Raw genomic sequence first — 26356 nt, 5'->3', positions numbered from 1 at the left:
TGTGATTTGAGCAACAACAAACGGATAATTTTAATTAACATCCATTTAAGAGCGCAGAAATGTTACCCACCTATAAATAAGAAGATTAACAAAGTCCTATGCTAGACATGAAAAGTAACATTATGAACGTTTCATAAGTGAAATACAAAACAGACGTTTGTTGATTGGTGCTTCAAACCTAAACCATTCAGTAATACGACATTGGGCCAAGTTATGGCAAAAAATGTCACAGCACTTTTGTTTACTTTCTAATTCAACAACTTCACATTTTTGTGGTCAAATGACATGTTACACATAATGTCTTATTTATATACATTGAACACTTTTGAGCTCTATTGAATCACAGAGTCTTAAAAAGTCCTTTAATCTCAAGTGATAATGGGTTTCTTTTGTATAGGACTCAAGATTAAGACATAATCAGATGCCTCGTATTTGATTTTGCAGATTTGATCACCATCTGATTTAAATGCATTGAACATATCCACTGAAGCATATCAAAAGTGTCTGAAATTGTTATTTGTCTTCAAAAAATCCACACCGACTGAAGCCCAGTTTCAGATCTGCCAATCTTTCATTATTGTGTGATTGATTTTTCTGTCCTTTTGTAATCGGAGCGCTCTCTAAACGCATGTCTGATGTGACCGTGTTAACCGCCCGCTCCCCCCCCATTGTGTGTTTCTCCCAGCAGGGCTATGTCCTCGGCAGCCACCACATCTCCATCTGTGGACAAAGTGGACGGATTTTCACGGAAGTCTGTCAGGAAGGCCAAGCAGAAGCGGTCGCAGAGCTCGTCCCAGTTTCGCTCTCAGGGCAAACCCATAGAGCTCACGCCCTTGCCGCTGCTCAAGGGTAAGTAAGAGGAGGGGGAGTATGTGTGTTTGGTGTGGGTGGTTGGGGTGATGGTGTGAAATGTCAAAGAGGTGATGATAATCCAGCTTCCAATATAAGGAAACTGCTGAAGTGAACTTTGTGAAAGAACTCATGAGCACATCAGAGATAAGAGAAGTGTTCAGTGAAAGGCTAGTTTCAGTAAGTACAGTTTACTTAATGTAGATCCCTTTAATGCAGATTGAACTTGTGACTTCTCCGTAAAGGATTATCCAAAGGCTTGCTTCATTTAATCGTTCTCACATTTCCAAGAATTCCTATATAATAAAATGACAAGTAGTCATGAATATGAACTGGTCATCTTCCTCCATCTTTTCAGTGGGATACCGATTGCTCCTCCCACTTACAGCGCCTTGACTCACTCAGTGAAAGGAAAGTTTGTCCAAAACGACCGCATTTTTCACCAAGTCAGCAAACAGCCTCTTTTCTCGCTGTTCTTTCAGTGAATAGAGCAGTCATTGCATCGTTTACTGAGGGTAAAATTGCACGCAACAGATCAAAGAGCATTTCAAATAAAAGCCGACAGCTATACTGTTGAATGACCCGTTTGCTCCGGCAAGTTTATAAGCAAGCTGAGCAGAGGAATGCAAATTACGGAGGGTAGACACAGAAGGGTGCTGGATGTACAATCACATATTTGTCATGTGTGTGTGTGAGACGAACCTATACAGAGAACAACAACTTTTTAGCCAGTTAATAGAGGTGAGTTTTATCCTTACACAACCCCATAAGAAAAACAGATCCAATATCCTAATTATTTAATCACATTTATTGACAGAAACATAAATGTATTAACCTCTTTAAGGAACTGATGGTGCACTTTTAAGGAAGCACTTGCAATCTAGGGATGTAAGATGCTGACCTTGTGTTTGTGGCATCCCTGGTTTAAAGAAAGCCTTTGAAGCACGTCGGATACCCTGTGTTTTTGTTCAGCATTTCACACAAATAACACAGAAATTCATCTTTTCATTGTTGCACACTTGGAATATCTTTACTCATTACATTTTTTCTCAGTATTATTTCAAATTTTGTGGCTAGATTCTTCAGTCACCTTAGCTTCTGCTTGTCTTTACTATAACCCATGCACTGTGTGTGAATATATTTCTTAAACTCTGCCTTTAATGTTGACTTCACCAAAGTTCAACCAAAAAATGAAAGTGAAAGGTGTGCAGTGCTAACAGCCAGGCTGGTTAAGTGGAGCCAGTTTACTCTCCAGCCATGTTTGTTCCAGAGTCTACCCCTCTAGTAGTGCTGTTGTGTTTTTTTTGCCCACTTCTTCATCTCTGTGTGTGTGTGTGTTTATGTTTGTGTCTATGCTTCATGCCTAGACAGGTAGCTCACCCTGATGATGACATGGAGCAGGTTACTGTGCCGTTTGTCTGTCACTGAGAAAAGATCTGGAAAATTACTCCGGAAATTAAAGTTGCCTCATTCCTCAGTTGTTAATGTTCATTGGCATATCTTCCTATAATTTGTGTTATGATTAAAGTGAATGGTAATGTGTGGTATGTGTTTTGGGTGTAGTCAGCACAATGAGACATCACCTTACTTTTCAATTGTGTACAGCAGCAACGTTTGTTTGGTACTGACAACAGGAATGCAGCCTTACAGAAACCAGACAGATCCAACACCTGTCTGTGTTTGAGGCAAAAACCACTTCCTGGTTTCATTCAGGAAGGCCCCGCCCTAGCACCACATAGATGGTGTGACTTGCAACCAAGACACTGTCAAAATCTGTGTTTGTGTAAGTCTGTGTTCTAGCTCCTTTTCAGCACACAGCAGCACACCTGATCTCCAGCTTCAAAGCCTTACTGATCCCATTAGCTGTAGATACCATTAGTGTACAGCGTGTTTGACAATGACCCATTCACAACAAGCGTGTTGAATTGTTTTATAGAAAGGCAGAACTAGAGTTCCTAGAGAGTATAATGACTCATTTCCCTTTTTCAACCTCTTTTTTTTTTCTTTTTTTTTTGTGATATGGTGAACAAGCACAAAACAAAAATGTGCACATAGACATGACAATTAAAGCGACGGCAAATAAACAAAAACAGGCAAAACAGAAATAAACAAAACAAAATCAAAATACGCAAACATTCGCAAAGACAAATACAATTGAAGTAGATATAATAAAAGTCAAGTAGTAAGTTGAAGTAGTGTGTAAGAAACGTGTGAATGTGTGTGTGGCAGTATAATACATTAAAGTGAGTGGCTGAATGGGAAGTAGCAAGAAAAATAGATAGCAACAAAATTGAAGATAATTGAGAGGAAGAGAAAAGAGGGGAGAAAAACAAAAAATATATATATGTGTCAACATTAAAGGAAAAAAGAAAATTTTAATTTCAGTTTGAGGTATGATTTTTCTGGGATTTAGGTGAGTTATGAATGGATTCCAGGTGTTATTAAAGGCTGATATATTGTTATTCTTGCAGGCTGCCTTTTTCAACCTCTGCTTGAACAGGACTGTTTATTGAATTTTTTAGACATCATGTGTTTTAAAAGCATACAATCTCTGTTATTTTATGATGGATAATATTGAAAAAGCACCAAAAACATGAGATATTTAGTCACATTTTGAGCACGTTTCGGGAACATCACGTCAAAAATACACAATATTGTGTGACTGACTTGTTTATTTGACGCTGAGGTATCCCAACAGGTATTGATATGGTTTGATTTTTACTAGATGTGTATCAAAGTTTAAAAATCTAATATCATGGCAACCCTATTCTTTTCATAGTGCTGTTTTTTGCAAAATAAAAGCCGTAAAAATTAATGCTTTTGACATAATTTTAATCAGTAATAACATTTACAACTGATTGATTATTTCGGTGATGCACCTACATTATTCCCCTTGTTTTCTATCAAGTCAGCGTTTGTCCATCTACATAACAAAGACCTCTTTTTGTGTTGCTTTTGCTCCCTAAAGCAGAAAGTGCACATATAAGTTAAGAAAGTGTTATTTAAGACCGCTGTGTTTAAGTTAAATGAAAGTAAATGTTCCATCTATTCTGCTGGAGTTTGAAAATCCCAGTGTACAGGAGCGAGAGGGCATGTTTTATAACTCATAGATTACACAGTTATTGACCTGTTGCCTTCACAGTAAATTTCTGTTCTCAAAATGTTATTCTTTAAGAACATCAACAAGTCCCCTTTGTGTAAAGCCACATTGCTACTGTATGTACTGTACTGTTACATGGACTTTCAGTTCTTGTTGTAGCTTATTTTAGTTTGCCTGTAGTGTATTTATCTGTGTCAGTAGCTAAGTCGGCACATGGTCTGTCTTTTTTCAGCACACCCCCCCTGCTTCAGTTTCACACGCTCACTTCATGTTCGCACAGTTCCTCACATTTCTCACCTCCTCAGTACAATCGCAGTCTGCTGCTCCACTGGAAACGCTGCCGTAACCCCGCGCAGTCGCTTCAGGAGACGCTTTACTTACAACAGAGACGAGCTGTCCTGAATTAGAAACCTTGTCGGATATGTCACGTGATAACAGATCTCATTGCTAGGTGTGAGTCCGTGTGAGTCCGTCTGCTGCGTCTTTGCGGCTTTCTGTCGCTGCAGAAACATACTGTACATTAAGAAACTAAAAATAAAGTATACCCGACACATAACCCAGGCTTACGTTGTGGTTTCGATTTAATGTGTTGCTCTGCTTGATTGTGATGACAAGCATCAGTATGCATAGGTTGAGTGATCACCTCTCAGTTATACAGTATTACATTCCTTAATCTCCCACTACATGTAGTAAAATAAATCTGTATGATGTTGCTTAGCTATCTTCTACGTACAGTTTTTGTTGACGTGATCAGAAAGGTGACCGTTCTACTTTATACTTAATATTGAAGTTGTTTTGGGTTGTGGTGTACTACAGTGCACAAGTTAATTGAAAGGTTTTGCTAAAATGTTGCTCCCCTTGTGTATGTTAATGGAGTGTCATGGCAACAAAACTGTAGAGGTTGAAGCTTCTTTAAAGTCAGATTTATGGTAGAACTGTTCTATTGGATTGCATTGAATTAGAAGGTGTATGTGTAGATAAGAAAGAGCTACAAAAAAACAAACGGGAAACATCCTTTTCTTCAATGTTACAAAATCAATTTTTTCGTTTAGTTGCAGGCAGTACTACCATAAACCTAAAGCTTTGGAGTTGTTCTGCTTGTGAGCACATTTCCTTTGAAGAAGCGTTTTTGTTTCTTTGTTCCTCCAGAGCTGCTGAAAGGTGAAAGCATACCACAGCCTGTTGTTTGTGAGGGAGCCGGAACGTCTCGTTTATTTCAGATCAGGATACCTTCCATCTGGTCACGAGACGTCTTCCTCTACCCTCTGAGCCCCTTTCTACTTCCATATATGTCTGCATAAACCAAGTGGAAGAACAGGGATTAAGTCCGCCTCCTCCACTTGTCTGTTGTGAACTTTAAGCCACAGATAAAAAGAAGACTCTGTGTGACGAATGCCAAAAGCCCCGTGTTAAACCACCGAGCAGTAAAATTGAATTTAGTAAATGAAGTCAACCATTGTGGCCCCGCAGAGCCAACCTCATACGACTGAAACACGTGCGTGGCCTTCAGGTGCGCCACACAATGGCTGCCTTTTGTTGTCTCCTTTACTTATAGCCGCCTCCACCTTTTAATCTCCTGCCGTTATATGACTGCCAGGGAGATGTGCGTTTGGCAGCGCTGTATTTTGTCAACGGGCTGGCGGTCTCTGAGGCCGCCTCAAGGTTCAACCCATTTGAGAATGTTTTACATCCGTGTTCACATATAGAGGACAGGTATATATACTTCCATATATCAAGGTTTTAGAGTTTTCCAATTGCTTTTCCGGACTTTCTGAAACTTTGACTTTCATTTTTCTTTCAGTCCTTTGAAATCCCACTTCTCCTGCTATGTAAATATTGCTGCCTGAGTTTTCAGTAATGTTTATTTTAAAAGAAAGAAATGGGGTTACAAAAGCTATTTTTTATTTCTAGGACACCTTGGAAAAATGAACTTCCTCTGTTTTAAAAAAGGATTTCCTGTTTTCTTGCTTTCTGTTCATTTTCAATACCTGTTGAGGATGTTGTAATTACCCATCCTTTTTTGTTGTTGTATTTTTTACGCTACAACTAAACAAACCTATTCTGCTTCTTGTCCTTTATTTAACCTTTTCTTGTGGGGATTCACATTTTCATTTTTTCCTTATTTTGAGGAGGAGGCTCTTAGCTGTGTTTTTGTCTCTTTTTCCATAATCTCTATGCGTTGTCCCCCTGCCTTGAGGTACACATGTACGCAGCAGCTGAGGTAGGCGTAAATATCTAAACAGCTTAGCTCAATGCTGCTTGTCAAGGAAACCAAAATTACATCAGGATGCACAAATCACATCCTCTCTCCCATCCTCTCCTACTCCTCTTGGTGAATTAATCACAGTTACAGGTTACCATTAAGTGACCCAGAGGGTCTTGGTAAGGTGCAATGGATTACATAAATCCTGTCGTTGGCAGTGCAGCTCATTACTAGACTGTTAGAGAAAGATGAGGAGGATGCAGTTTCCTCAAGGGGGATCCCTTGGTAATGCTGATAAAGCATGCAGTACACATTTGTACAATAGAGCCAGTCAATTTCTCCTCATAGCTTAAGCCATGCCCATGGTTCAACTGACAGTAACATTACATCTGTGATTTACTGAGAAGTAATGATTCATTGTAAAAAAAAAAAAAATAACTGTATCCAGCACTCCAATTTTCACAAAAAATTCCCAAACTTTGGCTCCCTTACACTGATTTTGTATCGATTTAAAAAAAAAAAAAAAAAAAAAAGTCTTGTCACACATACACCCTGTGATAATATCAGTGAGCATCACAATCATTTTGGATAACTTTTTTTGGTGCTTTTTCTGTTTTGTTAATGCCTCTCCTGCATCTCTTGTCAGTTTGAGAATGATCAAGAATGCATTTGCAACAATGAACCAGTTTTGACAGCATTTTGGATGTAGATTCAGGAGGCACATCTTGCTGCACAGCATGGACACAGATTGGAGACAGAGAGAGAAAGCTTTTATCCATTAGAAGAGTCCAATCTTGAAATTGAATAGATGGAGGTTATGCAAAGCACCATGCAGCAAGGAAAGCTTTTTTTCCCCAACTGTTTAACATTCAAATGGTATTGCGTTAATAGTTACATTTGGAAATGAATTATATGATGAGCTTTGAAGATAATGTTTGTAAACTCAAGTAAATACTAAACTTATCCTATTCAAATGTGCTGCATGAAACACAAACATTGGGGTCAATATCTAAATCACATGAAGTCTGCAGGTAATTCCAGTCCCATGTGAATTGACTCTTTACAATGAATCTAGAATACTTTAACTTGATTAGCTGAAGGACTGCTGTCAGGGAAACAACAACTTTATTTAGTTAAGGCCCTTGTTTTTACAGCAGAAGCCTCAGGTTCCACTACACAGATCCCAAGCGAGCCTGTTAACAACATTTATAAATATGTATCAAAATCAAAGAAATGGACACTCTGCCTGAGCCTCCTGAATCAATAAAGGTTAAATTAAAAAAATTCCCAAAAACAAAATAAAATAGGAAATTAGACGCATATCCTGCTCTGGCAGGAAAGTTTTGTCCAAAGTAATAAACATTCACATGAGAAGGTCAAAAACAAAACCTTTAACTCTTGGTTGGCATGGCAACAAAAGCATCCCTTTGTATTTAGATGTCTTCTCCTCATGAACAGCATTATAAATAATATTCTGCAGTAATATTGTAAATATTATACAGTGGAGTTGCATAATCTTATTTACATACATGTTGCTTCTTAGTTTGAGCCTCCTTTAGTGTTTCCACGGAGATGTCTGCTTGAGGAGATAGAACAAAGAGTGCAAACAGAAGAGAGGGAGAGGTGAAGAGGCTGGTGGGAAACCTGGAGGAAGGATTAGGAGTGCTTTAATGTTCTGTGGGCTGTGGCAGACGAAGGAAAGAGGATGGGAAGGAGATAGTTGTTTCCTTTCAGGCAAAGGCTAAACCTGAGCAAACTCAACTTGTCTTTTTGGTCCTTGGTCCATCCCATCCTCCTTTAAATTGATGCAACACAACAGATACACATCAGCTACTGAAATCAGTGCATGCAACATCATTTGCTGATGAGTATCCCTAAACAGTGCTAGATAAAAGGTGCAAAACTCTATCCATTATTTGAGATTAAATCCGTATTTAACCCATTTTTGGGGTTAATGCAATATAAATGAGGCATCATTTTCTCTGTTGCTTAAGAACTTTCACCACCTGGTTTGTAATTTCATGTGGAGAAAAAACACAGATCAAAGTCACTCTAGTAAAACTAGACACAGTATTTTTGTCAACCACACTGCCAGATTGGTTGATGATAAGATTATATCAATTGGCTCCACAAATCATGGACAGCCAAAGAATAAAATAGAATAAGAAATAGGAAGTGTTTAACTTTTAAAGTGTTTGGCAGTCATTCTTTCACTGTAGCACAAGGAAACACACTTTCAAGAAATAAGAAATAATTTTGCGGTTTCCAAAGAATATTAAAAAGAAATAAGACGTTGACTTGGACCAAAAAGATAGAATTTATTGCACTGGTAGAAAAATGTATTGCACAAGTAAGGAAGTAATATTTTGCATGCAAGTCATTTATTATACATGAATAAAGATTAGCTTGATAGCTAGTTAGTACTACTAGCTTTGTCCTTTGGATGTCTCCCTCCAAAAAGCTCAGTGTAGGCCTCATGTATCTCTCAGGAAATTACAACTAATCATCAAGCAAAACAGTCTCATTATTTCAATTTTAATTTCAGAACTTCATTAAATGAAAAGTCCAAACTCTTTGCACAACATTTCATCACATTAAGCCCACTATTAATACTGTCTTAATTGAGATTCTTCTGAATGATTTTCTTGCAGCATGGATGTGCAATATTAACCCTTTTGATAATGTAGAAGACTACCAATAAAAATATTCTATAAGCGTACACAAAACTATTAAGAAAATGATTATAACTACTCAAGTTGACACCCTGGTTACCTTTCCCCAAATAAAACAGAAGATGATTAAGTATAATCCAACATGTTTCCTTAAAGGGACAAAGGCAACGCGAGCCCGTGTCTGTTAAGTCAACCTGGCAGACTGAAAGTACCAGGGTGAATTTGTAGTCCACTGATGTCTGTGAGGAGAGCGGAGAGATTTGTGAGTAAAATCAGGTGCTCTCTCCTCCTTCTGTTCCCGTTCAGATGACTGTTTTCCTCCTCCCAGCTCTCGTGGAGGTCTTCTCTCCTCCCTCACTGAGGGAGCTCACCTCACTGTTAGCTGCTCTGACGTCTCACTATCGACCCCCTCTCTGTCACAGATGCTGTTTCAGAAATGGGGGGAGAAAAAAACCATGAAAACAGGCCCAGTGTGAGCACATATTTGATTTCAGCAGCAGGCCTGGGCTTTTGTGGGCCAAAACCTCCTGTGGCTGAAAGTGTTTCCCTGATTTCCTACCTGAATTAGCTTCCGCTCACGTCTGAGGCTCACGTCCGCCTTGCATAGGAGGACTGATGTGTCTCTGACCTCTCTGGGCAGCAGGCTTTAAAAAAAGGCTAGCAGCAGAAAATAGAAAGGGAAAGACTGGGTTCTACAATGCCGTACAGCCTGCCTTGTCCCTCCCAGCGGCTGCCTCTGGTCTCTGTTCGGCCAATGAAGCCCACTGACACGCTGCCTCGTCTTCCCTCCCCTCCACGTCCTCCCTTCAGGAGAAACCTGATCCACGCGGTGTCTCTTTACATTTTTCCAGCCCCACTCGCTACAAACAAGCCACAAGAGGAGCGTGGGTCAGCTAAACTCCTGTTGTCCACATGTTTGGCTCAAATCAGCTCAACCAGCAACGTTCATGACAGTCTTTTTCTGCTGTTGGTGCCCAACAGGGAGAGGAAACCTGATTAAGTGAGTGACAGAATTCATGAATGTGAATGTGTGTGTGTGTTTGTATGAGGAGGGGGTGCTCAGCAGTTAGCACAGAAGCATTGAAAGTTAAAGTTAGCCTCTGCTGTCAAGGGCTATCGTCTGCTTCCACCCGGCCCGGCCTGTCATGTGTAAGTACGAGGCAGATGGAAAGGTTGACTTAAAATGGACCGGGATTGGTAACAGAAGACGAGTGTTTTTACTGGCTGAGAGTAGAATGGAAAGTTCACTGGTGGAATGGGAACGTATTATTTTTATGAATCCGTTGGGCAGAATGTACTCGTTTGTGTCCGGAGCAAGTGTTGACATCCCACAACAGTGGATTCAGTGTGTGGCCTGGTATCAAACCTGTTTGAATTGGATCCAGCTCCAGAAGAAAACCAGCAATTAAGTAAGAAACATAGCTTTTAAGATGCCTTACAGTGACGTTTGAGCCTGCAGAGCTTCCATTCACTTTTCTGTTGAACATGTATCTTCTCACAGCTATAGAGTTTAAAACATTAAGTTTCTACTACTGATTATTTATATTTTTGGATGCTGTATCACAAGCTTTTGGTGATTCTTTGTTTGAACTATAAAGCCTGATAATGTAGAAAATGCTTGCTATATCACCTTTTAGCGTAAGGTTTGTACTGGGACATCTTGTTTTGTTATTGTTTTTTTTTATATATACTTATTATCTAAAACCAAACAATTTAATGTACAATCATAGAAAACAGAAAGAGAATCGGACACTCGCACCATTAAGTTGAAACCAGATGAGTGATGCAACTTTAATTTGCCCTCTATTTACTAATCAATTGGTGAAGAAAATACTTTGTTTTCTTTTATTTCTCAGGTTATTGAAATACAGGCGATACATTTTCATGGGGATGAGAATTGATTATAGGTTTAAAAAAAACAACAACTTTGTTTCAATTAAAAACAAAGTGGGGTTAAAAACAAACTGGAATTTAAAACAACACCACCAGCACCATCTTCCAAACGAAATCTTCTTGATGTTGAAACACCAGAAGTAAAACTTTCGAACCACGTGCTTTGGAACATTTCAATTTGTTACACTAATGATCGATAGTATCAAGTACTAAAAGTAAAAAAAAAACAAAAACACTAATTTCAGACAGATTATTAACTAAAATCTGCTGAGATGCACAAAAAAGTATAAAATGCACAAAAACATTCAGACACTGTGCAGTATTCTGCCTGCAATTTATTTGTTATTTTTAAACAAAAAAAAACACCCAATATAAGCTGTACAGGGTTTTTATTTTAGTTGCCGTCATATCAAAACAGGTTTTCATGGATGGATTTTTACTAGAACTGTTTCTGGAATTTAAAAAATCTGGTAATGTGACATACCTACTGCATAATGAGCAGTTTGGAATTGTGATTGCTTTATTTTTAGGAACAAAGAATAGCTAAGGAGAGGTTAATTCTGCCCACTTTCTTTGTTTTAATTTCATACTTGGTGCTGTGGCTGTATTAAAGCCAAAGCCAAAGATGTTACAGTGGGGAATTGAGGTTTGGTACTCGGTCTTAATCCCTAAAATCTGAACAGAAACCAACCTTAATCCAGGTCATGTCAGAGGAGATTAACATGTACTGATTGACACATATCTTCTCCTGACTCCACACAAACAAACCCACATGCCGATCAGTGTGTGGCTTGCTGCGAGTGTTGGTAAAAAGCTGCAGGAGGAGCTGGTGTTGACTGAGCCGGACAGGTACCCCCAGTGTTGCGTTGTGGTGCCCCTGCTTAGAGGAATTCCTGCTATGTTGCTCCTGTGAGGGAAGCAGCCCTCTCACCTGGACTCGTGAACGATGTCTTTGTGTGAACCGTCCCAGATGATCACTCCTGCAGCTGCCTCAGACTGCAGCTTTTACTGTTCAGAGTCTGAGCTGATGCTCTCGAAACAGCGTCTTACTCAAGGAAACTTTGGTCGTGACATATCAGCTGTCTGGGGTTCAAACCTTTGACCTGTCAGTAATGTGAGGGCCTATCCAGCCTCTGCCAAATAATGCTACCCTGCATCATTTAATTTGCTCTCTCTATTAAACATATGTAACATTAAATGAGCTACAGATGTTTTTTTCTATGATCTACAAATTGTCCTCCATGAGTTAAAAAATTCCACTTCATGGAATGACATGAGTTTTGAGATTTGAGTTTGTTATTAATGTTGGAATATTTGCTGAAAACATTCTGTTCTTATATTTTTCTGTATTGATGCAGTAAATTCAAAAAAGATTAATTCATAATTTCAAGTGATTTAATGTAATTTAAATCCACAACATCTGCAAGTTTCAGTGGTTCAGTCCAAAGTGAGGATGCTCCTGCCTCTCATTTCCCAAAATTAAACGCAAACTAAAGTTCAGACTAGTTGACGAGTCTAAAGGTAAGGAAAGCACAAATGTTTCACAATGTATAAATACCAAAGCATTCAGTTCTCCTTGCAGGTTAATGTCCAGATGCCTGTGCTGGTTACACCCTCCTCTGGTCGAGTGGTTATATCTCAGTTTAACCTGACACAGTCTGCATGCAACTTTATATCTAATCTCTTTATCAAAATACTGCTACGTGCTATGAGATGCCATCAATCCACCGTGCTGGTTTACATCCAGGTATAATAATTATAATAATTAATAATTTATACTTTATTGATCCCGTGAGGGGAAATTCGTTTTTACACTCTGTCTAGTTAACATGCTACACAAACATGCACAAACAGGGTCCTATGGACATGCACTAATGGAGAGGTCTCAGAGTGAGGGGGCTGCCCACGGCGGGCGCTCCTGAGCTGGTGGGGGGGTTAGGTGCCTTGCTCAAGGGCACCTAAGAAGTAGTAGTAGGTAGTAGCACATTATGGCCACCAGCCAGATCTACAGCCCAGGCTTTTGGTGGATGGCTGCAGTAAGGGTGGTGCCGACGTGAGGGTGACAATTACAAATCGTTTAGTTGGCTAACAACGCAAATTTCTAGTCCAAAGATTATCAGGTTTTCTGATGTCATTTTAAACAATACTTCTACTAATACTTTTACTTTGGGTAAATGGTAATCATGACATAAAAAGTTACTGCAAAAGACTCTTATATTTTCTGTTAAACTGCCAAAACTTTTAAGATCTATTGATTGTTTGGTCTGTAAAACTCCTTGTTTGGTCTGTTTTTCCCCAAATACCCCAAGGTAGCATATAAAATTGGATTGTTCAGAAATCATCATGACAGCAGCAACGCAGGAAAAATATCCACATTTTAGGATTTACAGCCTGCAAATATTGGTGTCTTGCTTGAAAACAAATCTGAATGGTAATTATTCATTCAAAGTTGTGAAAGTTCATGTGAAACTAAAAGTATTCAACCTTCATAACATTTCCTACAATCTCTGCTGGGCACTCACTACTTGATTGTAGGCAAACTTGTGATTATGATTATATGGCATTTAAAGTTCTGAGCGCTGTTTAGTGTTTATGCAGTGTCAATTAAATCATACCCTGTAAATCAACAGTACATTGAGTTTTCTTGACAAACAGCAGCCTGAAAAAGAACTTTTTCAAAATGATGGAGGCCTGTATCCACCAGCGGTCATCATCATTAGCACAGGTCTGGTAGGAAAAAGAAGCACTCCCACTTGAAGGGATTACTCATCTAACTGTAAAGGGAGACCAACATTTAATCATTATGATTTTTATTAACTGCAAACAAAAGGGCATCACTTATTTCAAAAAGGCCAGGGTGCTGCCGTGAGGTTTTATTGGAGTGATTTGTTGGCTAAGGGTTACAGAGATTGAAAGGGCACTTGTAAATGATAAGTCTGTTATAAAACAGTTCTCCAGGTGCCCATCATGTCTTTTTTTTTCAATGCTATATTTCCTACTCTTCACACTGGTGGCCATTCCTTCCTAGTCTTCATACAAACTTTTTAACCACATTTTCAGACAGCATGAGGATTTTGCGTCCAAACGCTGGATTGTATCCACTCCTTAACTTACCTGCCGGCTGTCATTGCGTCGGGGAAACACACCAGGTCCCCTCTCAGAAACGTGTCAACCAAAACATCCAAATACAGGCAGAGCACAGGGTCTCTGCAGACTCAGTCACCACCTCACATGTACGGAGGCCCATAAGTGATGATTGTGTGGCATAACTATTGTGTAAGTCTGTATTTTATTTTTTAGGGAAAAGCCACTAACTCTATAAGTTTAGAAGAAAGAAGAACAAGGCTTTATATGCATATTGAAGGCAAGAGGTCTTTTTGATACGATGCACGTTTACGAACATGTGATCAACCTGATTGTACCTCTCCAGCCTGTTTGCTCTCAGCAGGAGCTTGCAGTAGTCTTATTGTTTGTCTAAGTGAAATGCAATTCAGACACTTAGTACCTGTGACATGTTGTTGCCTAAACCCTGGAGTGAAAGTGGCTCTACCATCTGCCATGTCGTTGGCTCCAGTAGCTGGGAGCAAAGTTTACCCATGAGGACTGCATGTGTTAATGATTGACAGCAGCCTGGCGCCTCACAGAGACACTTATGAGACCCGAGAACATGGCGATAGGGGAACGGGTAGTTTGTATCTGGGTCATGAATGTATATTTATATGTTGTGGTTCTTCCATTTCACAAATCCTGCCCTGTTACCTGTACTAACTGTCTATGTACGGTGCTTCACTCTGTGGATACAGGGCCTGAATCATTCAGGGTACAAGTGCAGCTTCCTGTGTTGTTATAAGAACAGGTCTTGCCGTGTTTACACATTACTACAATTTGACTACAAGGTAATAACAAGGTTGCTTACTGCAGTCAAAATCTACAGCAGCGCAGTTTTGAACAAGAACATATCAATCTGTTCCACCTCATACATTCGGACACGATGTTGTATTTTTTCCTGTGCTGGATGTTCATCTTTTTATCTGTGGAATTTAACTTCACAATTATTTATCTCTTCATCAGCAAAAAATAAAAAAACGAAAACTTTAATGATCCTTTAAAAGCAAGATGTTGATAATGTTTTGAAGATGAAATAACACCAAAACATTTGATTCTCACTTTTGGATTTTGTAGCTACAGCCGGACTTTTTCTGGTTTTGTTATAAGCTAGTTCATGCTAATGCTTAGTGGTGCAACGATATGTCGACGTTGTCAATAAAAATCGATGACTGCAGGATTTGTAAAGCAGGCTGCTTGTCATGGGAGCATGCCAGTAATCTGCGAGTATTTGATAGAAAAGTCACCCTGGAAGTCTCTGACATTCATCTTCACAATTCCAAAGTTTCAGCCACACAGTGATTTTTCTCCTATTTCCATTGTCAGTCCCTCACATTGAAGCCTTTCCCTGAAAACGCTTCATCTTTTTTCCCCCCTCATCTCTTTCCAGAGCAAACCCTGACTGTGTTATTATAGTAATATGGGTTAAACTAAAATGATCAGTCTTGCTTCCAGTCCCTTTTTTTTTTTTTTCCTGTTTTGAGGATTCAGTTAACCAGCTGACCCAAAACACATTTTCTAGAATATAACCAAGCCAAAATGAGCTGCATCATTTCCTATCCAAGGGTTGGTGCTCTCAGTTCCAGCGATCCAGTTAAGCATGCATGTTTGAATGTTTGACTCGGTTGCCATGGTTACATCAGTCAAGCTCTTACTGGTGTGGTCTTCTTTCCCCTCTGTCTTCCATTTATCTGTTCCAGTCGGCTTTCCTCAAAGTGTCGTCTTAATAGAACTGCTGCTTGGTCGAGAAAACGTGAAATATTTGATTGTAATGTTGAGACTAGACCTCTTGTTTGTCACCCTGTTAGAGTGCTGTGGTACCAATAGAAATATTTGGTTATTACTCATCTACTCTTTGATTTCCTGTAAAATGGCATTAAAGCTCATCACCAGACTTTTCAATGGGAGTGAATGCTGCCTAATAGACATAATTTAAAACGTCCCACAGGTAGTTCATATCTAGTTAAGAATTTGTATGTTAGATATTGTATCTTTAACATGACAGCAGACTGTACCATGTTCCTTGCAGCAGGAGTCAAAAGCACCTTTGTATTGTGCTTTGTCTCTGGCATTGGACACAGCTTACTTAACAGCAACATCCATTTGAAGGTCCATGTGCACATGCATGTGAATGTCAACACAGTGTCGTGGTTGTTGAGCAGTTGTTCGTGAGCAGATTTGCATGGACAGCTGATGAAATGTTGCTGGGTCATGTCGTTCCTCTTGTTTTTTGAAACACTGAGCAGAACAGATGTTATGACAGTCGGTGTTTATCGTCTCCCCTCGCTGTAATCCTTTATGTAATGTTAACCCCGATGGCTTATAGGCATGGTTGCAAGCAACAACAGTGACTGCTGGTAAACTGCCTGCTTCAACAGGAAACATGACGCACAGTTTCAGTTTGGGTGAAAGCGTTATATGTACATATGGAAATGCCTTTGTGTGGCAAATGCAATTCTTATGTAATTTGAATTGGGATGCAAAACCTTATGTGCAATATTTTGGAATTAAAGAATAATTAAACGAGTCTGCATGAAAACATAAAGCCAGAAATCTAGCCAAGTTTCATTTTGTCACTTTTTTCAAATATACCTGCAGCATTAATGCTAATAAGCGTTACTAGACACAAACTGCAGCTCAAACGTATATAGACTTTTGGTATATATAGTCTTATTGACCAAACCAGTGCTTGACAAGGTTTATTTACCTAACAGTATACCACGGTTTTCTCTGAATGCATGCTTATGACCGAATGACGGGGAAAAGCTGCTAAAAATTGTCACCACCAGAGTTGTCTGTGTCCCAGCAAAGCAGCTGCTTGCAATACAGAATGAATGGAGGCAAATTTTTAATACCATCAGGTCACGTCCAATCTGTGATGGTGGCCGCTGTTCTTGCAGTAATGACAGCGTGTCTCAGCATTTTATACTGGTTATACTAGTATACAGGACACAGCCAGTCTTTAAGAAGCCTGTCTTTTAAGTAATTTGGAAAACTTTTACTCAGTAGCTATTAGCTGTTGTTGAGTTTTCCTTAATTACAGACCAGCAGCATTAGACTAGTGTTGTTCTGAGCAGCTGAAGCGCAGCACCTTTCTCTTGGTGAATCAGGTTAATTAGAAGCCACCAGCAATGTAGAGGGCAAAGGTCACATACACAGCTCCTTGACATTCCTCCATCAATAGCCCTGCATGTCTCTCTAATTGTTCTTTTAATCTCCAGTGCACCTTGACCTCGACTCTTTATACCTTTTTATGATGGTTGAAGAGCCCTGTGAGTGTGTGTACACATACATAATATCCTACAAAGTGACCTTCAGGCAGAGGGGTTCAGTCACCTGCTGAGTCCATCTGTTGGAGCTGCTCACTCTCTCTCCTGCAGTAACTCAAGCCTGCTCGCTCGGTCACACGTTCTCCCTCCATTTAGAGACAAGGGGCTTTCCCATTTACACCGACTGTGTGTGTGGTTTTTGTACGTGTGTGTACTGTTCTTAAAGAGTGCGTCCCCTGGTCGTCTTACACCTTCCTAGACTTGTGTTTCCATTAAAATCTCTGCAGGGCGCTGTGCATAACAGTATAACCTAAAAATAGTGACCCACAGCACTGGAGTATTTTCCATTAATAAATAAGTTGCTATTTTTACAGCTGATGACCATAGTAACTGTGAAAATTCTAAAAATTGACAGCAAAATGAGGGGTTTCCTTTAAATTAGATGAATGAATAAATTGATGAATAAACATCAATCCTTAAGGGAGAAAGGATGTGACTATTATTTAGAATTAACTGTTCTGACCCGCAGTAGTGTCAAATAATTTTGGCATATGAGTTATTACAAAAAGCAACACTCATTCGAGCAACTTTAAATATGAAAAACCTTAGGTGCAGTTTGTGGTAGGGGTTTATTATGTTTTTATTTTTTTTCTCTTATAAATAGCGACCCATGTAATGTATGAACGTATGCCTGGATTTTAAAAACTTTAGGGTACACCAAAAAGCAGATAGTGAACTCTGCTGGTTAAAATAAGTATTACAATATGTATTTATATCAAATCGATTTAAATTGTCCATCTTTGTATCGATTGATAATTGAATTGCGAGGTATCATTACATCCCCAACAAGTGTTTTTACTAAAACTTGACAAAATACAACTACAGTCAATGGTATGTAAGAAGCAATTATAGCCCTTTTCTGTGTTCCTTATAGTGGAGGGATATGGCCAGAGTGTCAAAGAGAGTCACTGTCTATAAGATTTAAACTGATTTTGTCAGTAAGCTTTCCACTGTTTTGCCTGCAGTGCTGCCTCATAGAAAACCCTAAAAGCCACTCTATGATCCTGTCAGTATTTGCAACATTTTTGTCTTCAATCGATTTCCTTGCAGCAGTAAGAATAAAGAGTTTGGTTCAGTTGGAAGATTGAATTTGTCTGCTTGCTCTTTATCTCCATTTCTAGGCCTATTTATACATTTTTATATATCCTTGGAGGCAATGCCCTACTATGCATATAAACAGCATCATAATGGGGAGCCCTTTACTACATCTACAGACCATTTAATGGCCATAATGAAGAAGCCTTTGACTTGGCTTAAGCTATAGTAACGGCAATAGAGTTGTGGGAAAGATTGTTTCATCTACTGTACATGTTTTTAGTGTAGAAGTGGTTGCTTTTGTGCAGCTCCAGAGCCGGTCTTCACTTCTCATCACAGTTCTTTGCTGTAGACCGACTATGCTCTTTGTAGTGTTTGTACACTGCCAAGTCATGTTCAGCTCCTAAATCAATCAGTGGATGATGTAATCTTTGCTTGCAACTACCCTCTAAAGAGCTGTAAAGCATGTTAAGCACATTAAACAACATTAAAACAAGTTATTTTACAAGCTTCCCTTTCTTCAGAACTGATTCATACATGTGCAATCTGCTAGATCCTTGCCCTGTGTTTGATAGCTTGATGCTGTTATGTAATTAGCCTAACTTAAAGTGGTTCATGTGGTGAGCCATCCGACTGCTCTCTCCCGTTCGTGCTGCGAGTCGTTAAGCTTTTTTCCACCATTAATTAAGCAGCAGCGACTTCTCTCTTCCTCTGCCAAGGGAGCCCAGATGAGAGTGTCTTCCAAATCTGAGAAACAGAACAGAACAGAAGAGGCGGGCGGAAGTCTGAAGCAGAGCAGAGCACCAGTGTTTCCATCACACTCAAAGTATCTCAGAATAGTGGTTGATCTGATACTCGTTTGCTTTTATAAGAAATGGTGATGTATTTATAATTCTGCGACCTGGTGATGACCTCGAGTGGCTCTCGTGTCCCAGAAAGCAATGCACTGCAAGATAATTAACCAGCAAGCAAAAGAGTGGCTGGTCCCATCCTCTCTTCAATAGTTAAGATTAAGCCTGTTATCATGATGCTTTGTTATGAAAATATATTGATTTTCAAAACTGTGAAGGGACCAATCATTTGTCAAGTTTAATTAGCAGGAATGTACAGTTTAAATACAGGTTTTTTTTTCCAGTATTTTAATTCAACATAATATTGCAATCCTATGCAAAATCATGTGAAATTCTACAGTTTCAGATTGCATTAGACTCCCCTCCACATGTGCAGCTCATTTTTGCCTTCATTAATACTCTCTTCAAGTCCTTAATTTTAAAATCAGAATACATGAGACCACTGAAATACACGACCACAGTAATTTAGAGTCTTTGCCAAACATTTCCACAACTGAATCTAATTCAGTCTTCTAAACATCAATACACATTTTCTCGTTGTGGTTAAAAATCTGTTTAGATTTGTCAAACGTCACGTCATCAAGCCATTTCTTGTTAGCTTTGTTACAAGGAAAGCAAATCACTAGCCCATTGAAGGCGCATCTCGCCTCCAATATGAATATCACACAAAGGCGTAATCGGGGGACGAAGTGATCCCTCCCTCTGTTCCCTCATCGAAAGTGGTAACCGAGGCGTTACAGGGGCTAGACGGGATCGGTGGAGCCAGTGGGGGGGGGGAACAGAGCTGCGCATTTGTTTGTGTGCCTGTGTGCATGCTTGCGTGCGTATTTCAAGCTCAGGTTGCTTCAATACACGTTGTGAAGTACAACAAACTGCAACAAACACCTACTTGATAATAAATCTTTTGTAGCAGTCTCAATTGCCTGGATTCCTTGTTCTGCATCCTTCATTTTCCAAAGCTAGACAGAAACCCCTTTAAGCTTCATAAAACAAGTGAAAGACACAAGTCCTGAACATCTATCCGAACATATTCAAGTTACCTTATACGGCCATTACAGCTGCCTACATGGAGTTCTTTATGCTGCTTAGATATGACTGAAAACAACTATCCTGCAACGCTTCAAATCGACTAGATGGTCTGCTCTTGACCATCTGACACCGACTCTACCCTTTATTCTTCTATCTGCTGCTAATGTGATGTTGCCATAATAATCCTGAAAATGACGTCGCAGATCATTACTCTCCTCACTCGATACCACGCTGGATTAAAGATGAAATTTGTACAAGCTAAAAGGATTTCTGAATGGTTGAAGTAAATGCTCTCAATAATAGGGGTACTTTAGACATTCAAGCGCTTCATTTACAGTCTGGGGATAAATGGGTCTGGTTAATGCATTTATTCAAGTGACTTCTAAATGGAGATAAAATGAATTAATTATGAATAAAATCAGGTTTATGTAACTAACGAAAAAGCAGCTTTAAGATTGTTTTAATGGAGTTTATTAGTTAGTCATACTAACTAAACATGTAAATATTGCATAATTAAGCGTTTCCAGGTATCGTGTTGTTTTTTCTGCTCAGTTTTGGTCTTTTGCTTTACAGCTGTTGGAATTAGAAAAGCTGGTTACCTTTAGCCCTTTTCTTGCAGCTGGTGACATTATTTCCCATTCTGATAATATACATGGCTTTTAATACTGGGTCCTGGTTCGAATCCCCGTTGGACAGGACCCCTCTGTGTGGAGTTTGCATGTTCTCCTTGTACTCCGGCTTCCTCCCACATCCAAAGACATGCTCGCTATCTTGATCGGTGACTCTAAATTGCCGCTAGGTGTGAATGTGAGTGTGGCTGCTTGTCTGTCTCTATATGTCAGCCCTGTGATTGACTGGAGAACAGTCCAGGGTGTAACCATGCCTCTTGCCCAATGGCAGCTGAGATCGGCTACATCACCCCCGCGACCCCGAGCAGGAAAGTGCGGTCAAGATGATGGATGGATGGATGGTTTGAAAAGCCCAGGCTTTCAAGAGTTTATTCAAAACAACTAGTTTTGTTTGCTGTCTTTTACATAAAATATCTCTTGAGTTCCTGAATTGATGTGGGCCAGTCTGATGTTGGCTGTTGCCTCGGGCCACTTCAACTCAGATCATGTCTTTGATCAATGATGCAAAAAAAAAATTGTCTTGAAAATGACTGACTTGAAAATCCTGACTCAAGTCTTTGATGGTCACAAAGAAGACCATAATTTTCTAGATAGGAAGGTCATTCTTTAGAGTTTCTTTTTATGCCAATTGATGGATTAAATGATCTGTAGAGAACAAATGGATGTATTTGCCTCTTTACCTTGGTTGTTTGATCGCAAACCACATAAATAGTAGCAGGAAAAAATATTGACAAGGGAATATATACCATTTGTTATTGTACTACTTGTGTCAAATATTGAGATTTCAGTTGAATAAAAAGCACTATAAAGAGATTTCTAGGCTCAAATTTTGACTCAACGCATCACTACTCCATGACTTGGCACTTGTGACATGAAACGTGACTTGAAGTTAATTGGCCAAGTTGTCAACTGAAAGGCAAGAACATAAGAATGAAATAAAAGTTTGGAAAAGCTTTGTTTGTTGCATGTCATAAAAACATAACTCACTGAAAATTGTGACAGCAACCAATGACAGCTGCCTGTTGTTTTGATGTATAAAACTGGCTGACGTGTATGTATGTTTGTGTTTGTGTGTGTGTGTGTGTGTGTGTGTGTGTGGTAACAGTTCTACTACAGGGTTATTCCTTGCTGATTTGTATGAGGGGTAGTTTCTGGGTTATTCTAGGCTACAGACGCACACACACAGTCTCTCACACACTTAAATACAAGCACACACTTTGATGCACATACCGGCACAGAATCTCTCTCTCTTTCTGTTCTTCTCCCACATTCACACTTCTACTCTCTCGACCTGCTCCAAGCTGGTTAGCTGTGCTCTCTCTGTGTCTCTGTTAAGGGATTACTGTGTCCTGTGTGATTATCTGTCTATTAATAGCTTCCTTTAAGGCTGTTCACATGCTCCTATAGCGGCAGAGCTGCAGGATCTCGAGGCCCAGGGATCGGCAATGCAAGCCTGACCCCGTATCCCGCAGCCAGTAATTACTGTAATAAACTACAGCACACTGTACACTACTGCACTGAGGAGAAACCCCAGGGGGGACCTGCAGATAAACACACTTTAAAAACTACAGGGTGTGTAGTTTGTACAAAAACATTGGCAATGTTTTTGGGACTCAAGTGTTGCTAATATTTTTGTGCAATTTAGACAGTGCGCTCTCTCTTTAATGCAAGAGTAAAAAAAAAAAATAGGACTGAAAATATTAAGTATTGTTCAAATATTTTTACGCTTCGATACTATCAATCATTACAATAACTGAGATTGTATCGTTTTAAAACGTGTTTTCAAAAATGCATCAACGTATTGAAAATCTCTTACCAACCTTAGAGATACTATTTCAGTTTCTACACTCAGGCAAATACCTCTGTAGCCACAGCATGGAGAGATCAGATATATCTGTTTCCTCGGACCAGTGATTGCAGTCCCCTGACCTCTGTGTGTCTTCAGCCTCGTATAGTCCTCTCTGAATACTTTGCATTGCGCTGATGATTTGCATACTTGCACTCAAGTGTCCACAAAATTCATGGTGTGCCTTACTGTACATCTGAAGTAGATTTGACTTTTGAAGGCAAATACTTCATGTACTTTTGCATGAAAACAAGATGAACATTTACTTCCGATTGAGATTCCTCTGCATGTTTTTCTGCTGCTGCAGTGATCGCAGGGGCGCGCGTCATATGTGCGGATCCCCTGATATAATAACTGAGTATAAAGAGACACTTTAAAATGTGGATAATGTAGTCTACTTGAGCATCTCTAATGTACTGCCGTTAGAAATTGTCCAAAACACACTATTTAAAAAACGTATACATGTGTTGTGCGTACGTGTGTGTGAGTTGTTTGTTCACAAACTAAAAAAAGCGAGATAAAAAAGCACAGTTAATATATATTAAAACCTAACCTAAGCTAGTAACGCCCTCCAGAGAGAGCGACAACTCTCCCCACCATCACTACCAACTCCACCCCCCAGGTACAGCGTGATTCTATTGGAAACACAGTTTTAACTCATGAGTATTGTTCTTAATTCACACGCACAGTGTTTTAACTCAGCCACCTTTCCCTGCATGTTCAATAAGAACGTGCTACAAATGAAACCTTTGAATCTTGTTAAAAGTGCACACACCTTTAAAGTCCACATTTCACAACACATGAGAATGCCTATTTGGGTGTGCCGCTGTACATGCTGTGCAGGAGTGATATTATTATTTTAAGGTCATATGGCCTAACCCTCATTCATTCACATTTACAGACAGGAATGCATACACCGAAGTGTACTTTGCTGTGGATGAACTGCATCCCCGTAACTCCTGCTTTTCTTATTTTTTGTCTTTTAACCTTTTTAAATTAGTTTGCTAGATTTGTCATCATTTGTTCTTTCTTCCTTCATCTTCTACATTTTTCTGATAGTTAACCTGTTGGGAGGGAGTCCTTACTGTGCTACTAGGAATGGCCACACTTGAGAAAAAGAGGCCCAAAGTCTGCCGTCATAGAGAGTTGAGACATATCGAGATATACGGGAGGGAATGTTTAGTGTCTTTTCCAAGAGATTTGCAGTGTTTAACTCTTTGTACACAAAAAAAAATCATGGAATCAGTTGTTGCATAGAGAATGAATCCTGGCAAACCATAGCTATGTTGACATTCAGTAAGATTTCAATAGGAATGCTTAATCTGAAGAGACAGTAAAACTGCCCATGTCAGGATGTCCTCCTGCATTGTCCCCCTTTTATCGATTGAAGGACAAGTATGTACTTCTGAGCTTGCGGCTTATTTGGGAAAAGAAGGAATAGAGGAGGAGGATGATATCTCTGGCACACAGTCAGAGGGAGAGCGAAGGAGCAACATCTGGAGGCATGCAGCCACAGGTGTTTGTTTAAAGCTCTGACTGTTTCCTTTTTGTGCCTCTTACACTCATGCAATGTAAAATCAAATCACACACTAAGATATTGAGACACCAATATTACTCTGTTGTGGATTCAAAGTAATAATCCAAAGGCTTAATGATAGTGGAGCTATGACGCTGTTGTGTACTCTCGATATAAAAAAGGCCACACAGAGCATATGGGACAACATAAGCAATAACAGAATTTTGAGCCGTGTTAATGTCCACCTTATAATTGTAAATCCATTATTTCCTCTTCCTTAAGCTCTAGTATAGTCTCAGTTTATCACTGGGGAAAATGTTTGGCTCTTTGGATGCAAATTGTCACTTGCTAGATTCTAACTTTGTCTTCCTGCTGTTTGGTGCTTAGCTAATAGTGCACAATGGATTTATCAGCTTATTGAAGAAAACAGCTCCATTTAGCTGCTGGTCACGATGCCATGAGAGTGCTGAGTGAACCTACTTCAATAAAAAGATGTGCAGGGAAGACTTTTGCTCAAGGACATGAAGACTTTACAACAACCTTGATATTCTGGTCAGCTCTCTTTTTGGGTATTTGGAGCACTGAGCGATCATGTCTCCTGCACATCAAAGAGGAACTATATTCGTCTTGTTGGCAGGTTAACCATGAGGTACTGCACATTGCAGATTTTAGATCGTTGTCAATCCATATTGCATATGCGTTAATGACTCGGTCTGAAATAAGCATTTAGCATCATGTTAAAAAATGTTGTGCTTTTACTCAGTCTTCTGAAAGCCATCACTGAGCCTTTGGTCCTTCTGTCCCACCAAGGTTTGTAGAGCAGGGATTAAAGCCTGCAGAGCCCAGGACTCTTGCCAGTCAATCAGGGTCTGGAGGTTGTTTTTCTTTTTTTTTTTTTTTTTTGTGTGGGACTGGCCTGCTTGGACTCAGCCTCAATGAGCTGAGCTAAGCAGGAGGCCAGCAGGTCGTGAGTAACTGATGGCATTTGGATCAAAACATGTTTGGAATAATCACTTTAAATGCGCTTGATGAGATCTGGTGAGGCTGGTTTCCCAGGACAGGAAACTGCTCTGATTGGTCAGAGCTTCAGGAAGAGGATTTCAAGAATTTGGCCTTTCATTCTGACTGGCTGAATTGATCTAGCCTGCAAAATCGGTAAACGTGGTTAGATATAAGGAAAAGGTCAAATTTGAAGTCATGACACGCATCTGAACAGCGTAACTGCTGAAATAATTTTCTGAGCCCTCGTAACAAATTCCTCATTTTTGAACATTTCCTTCCCCAACGCAAACCGTGGTCGAGCGACAAATGACCTGTTTAGGGACTTCACACAGATTAATTGTGACAATATTGGCCAGAGCAGAGACGTCATAGTGTGATCAGGCTCAAATAGTGACCCAGGTCCTGTGAATGAAATGAGATGAGCGCTAATGAGAATTAGCTACGTTGTCTGACTGAAGGCGTCACCTTCAGGAAAAGGGTCAAAAGCTAAACCTAGTGTCTCCATATAGTAGGCACTTTCAGGTATTTAGTTTGCCCAACATCTAAAGCAATCACTTGTGTTTTCCAACCATGATTTTCTATACTGTCTACCCTGTTGAGGGTCGCAGGTAGGCTTGAACCAATCCCAGCTGTTATTAAGCGTTAGGCGGGGTACATGCTTGACATGATGCCAGTCAATCACAGGGCTCCACCAAGCATCAGCCTCAGTTTACAAATGAGGCCAATGTGGTAGTGCAAAAAACCAAGGAATCCCTATTGAGTCCCATATTAAGACGGCCATTTTTACAGCAAAAATAAACATGTTAACATCCTGGTATGAAAATGTATTTTGGGGTCAATAGCTAATTTCTCTTTTGGTAAAAACTGTGCTTGAGGTTAATTGTTTAAGGACATGTACATTTTGATGATATTAAGGTGAAGAGTTTGCATACATTGCATAATTGGGGGCGTGGCAGATTTGACTGACAGGTGGGCCTATTACTAGACTGATTGTTATTGGAGTGGGTAACTTCAAAATGCCTCTTAAAAACCAATGGGTGACATCAGTGAGGCAATGTCCATATTTTAATTCAAACCTTCTTGTGTGGTTCCATGAAAATTTTAATATGAATGATAAATAATTCAAATTAACAGCTGCTTTTAAAATGCATTTTCATTTATTGATAAATCTACGGTTTTCCTTTATCATGTGTTCTATACATTTTAATGATAAAAATGGTGAAAAAAATTACAATTTTAAACTTTCATTGTCTCTGAGAGCCTGAGGAAATGTCAATAATATAATTGATTATTCATC

At 39.5% G+C, this 26356-nt stretch overlaps 1 protein-coding gene across 7 annotated transcripts in view; it reads left to right on the top strand.

Annotated features, from left to right (window-relative positions):
* The window catches only part of ppp2r5eb (protein phosphatase 2, regulatory subunit B', epsilon isoform b), a 50169-nt gene that overhangs the window by 9488 nt on the left and 14325 nt on the right, over positions 1 to 26356 (top strand). For 3 of the 7 annotated variants that reach the window (XM_061063539.1, XM_061063537.1, XM_061063535.1), the window contains exon 2: positions 689 to 849. In XM_061063539.1, coding sequence (XP_060919522.1) covers positions 693 to 849 — 157 coding nt within the window. In that variant the 5' untranslated portion in view covers positions 689 to 692. Of the gene's footprint in view, positions 1 to 685; positions 850 to 9670; positions 9825 to 26356 lie in introns of those variants that run through there. The other 4 variants (XM_061063538.1, XM_061063536.1, XM_061063534.1 and 1 more) reach the window with 2 other exon arrangements.

This window comes from Labrus mixtus, chromosome 18 (genome assembly GCF_963584025.1).
Source record: "Labrus mixtus chromosome 18, fLabMix1.1, whole genome shotgun sequence".
NCBI lineage: Eukaryota > Metazoa > Chordata > Actinopteri > Labriformes > Labridae > Labrus > Labrus mixtus.
This window is presented reverse-complemented; position numbering and strand designations above follow the sequence as displayed.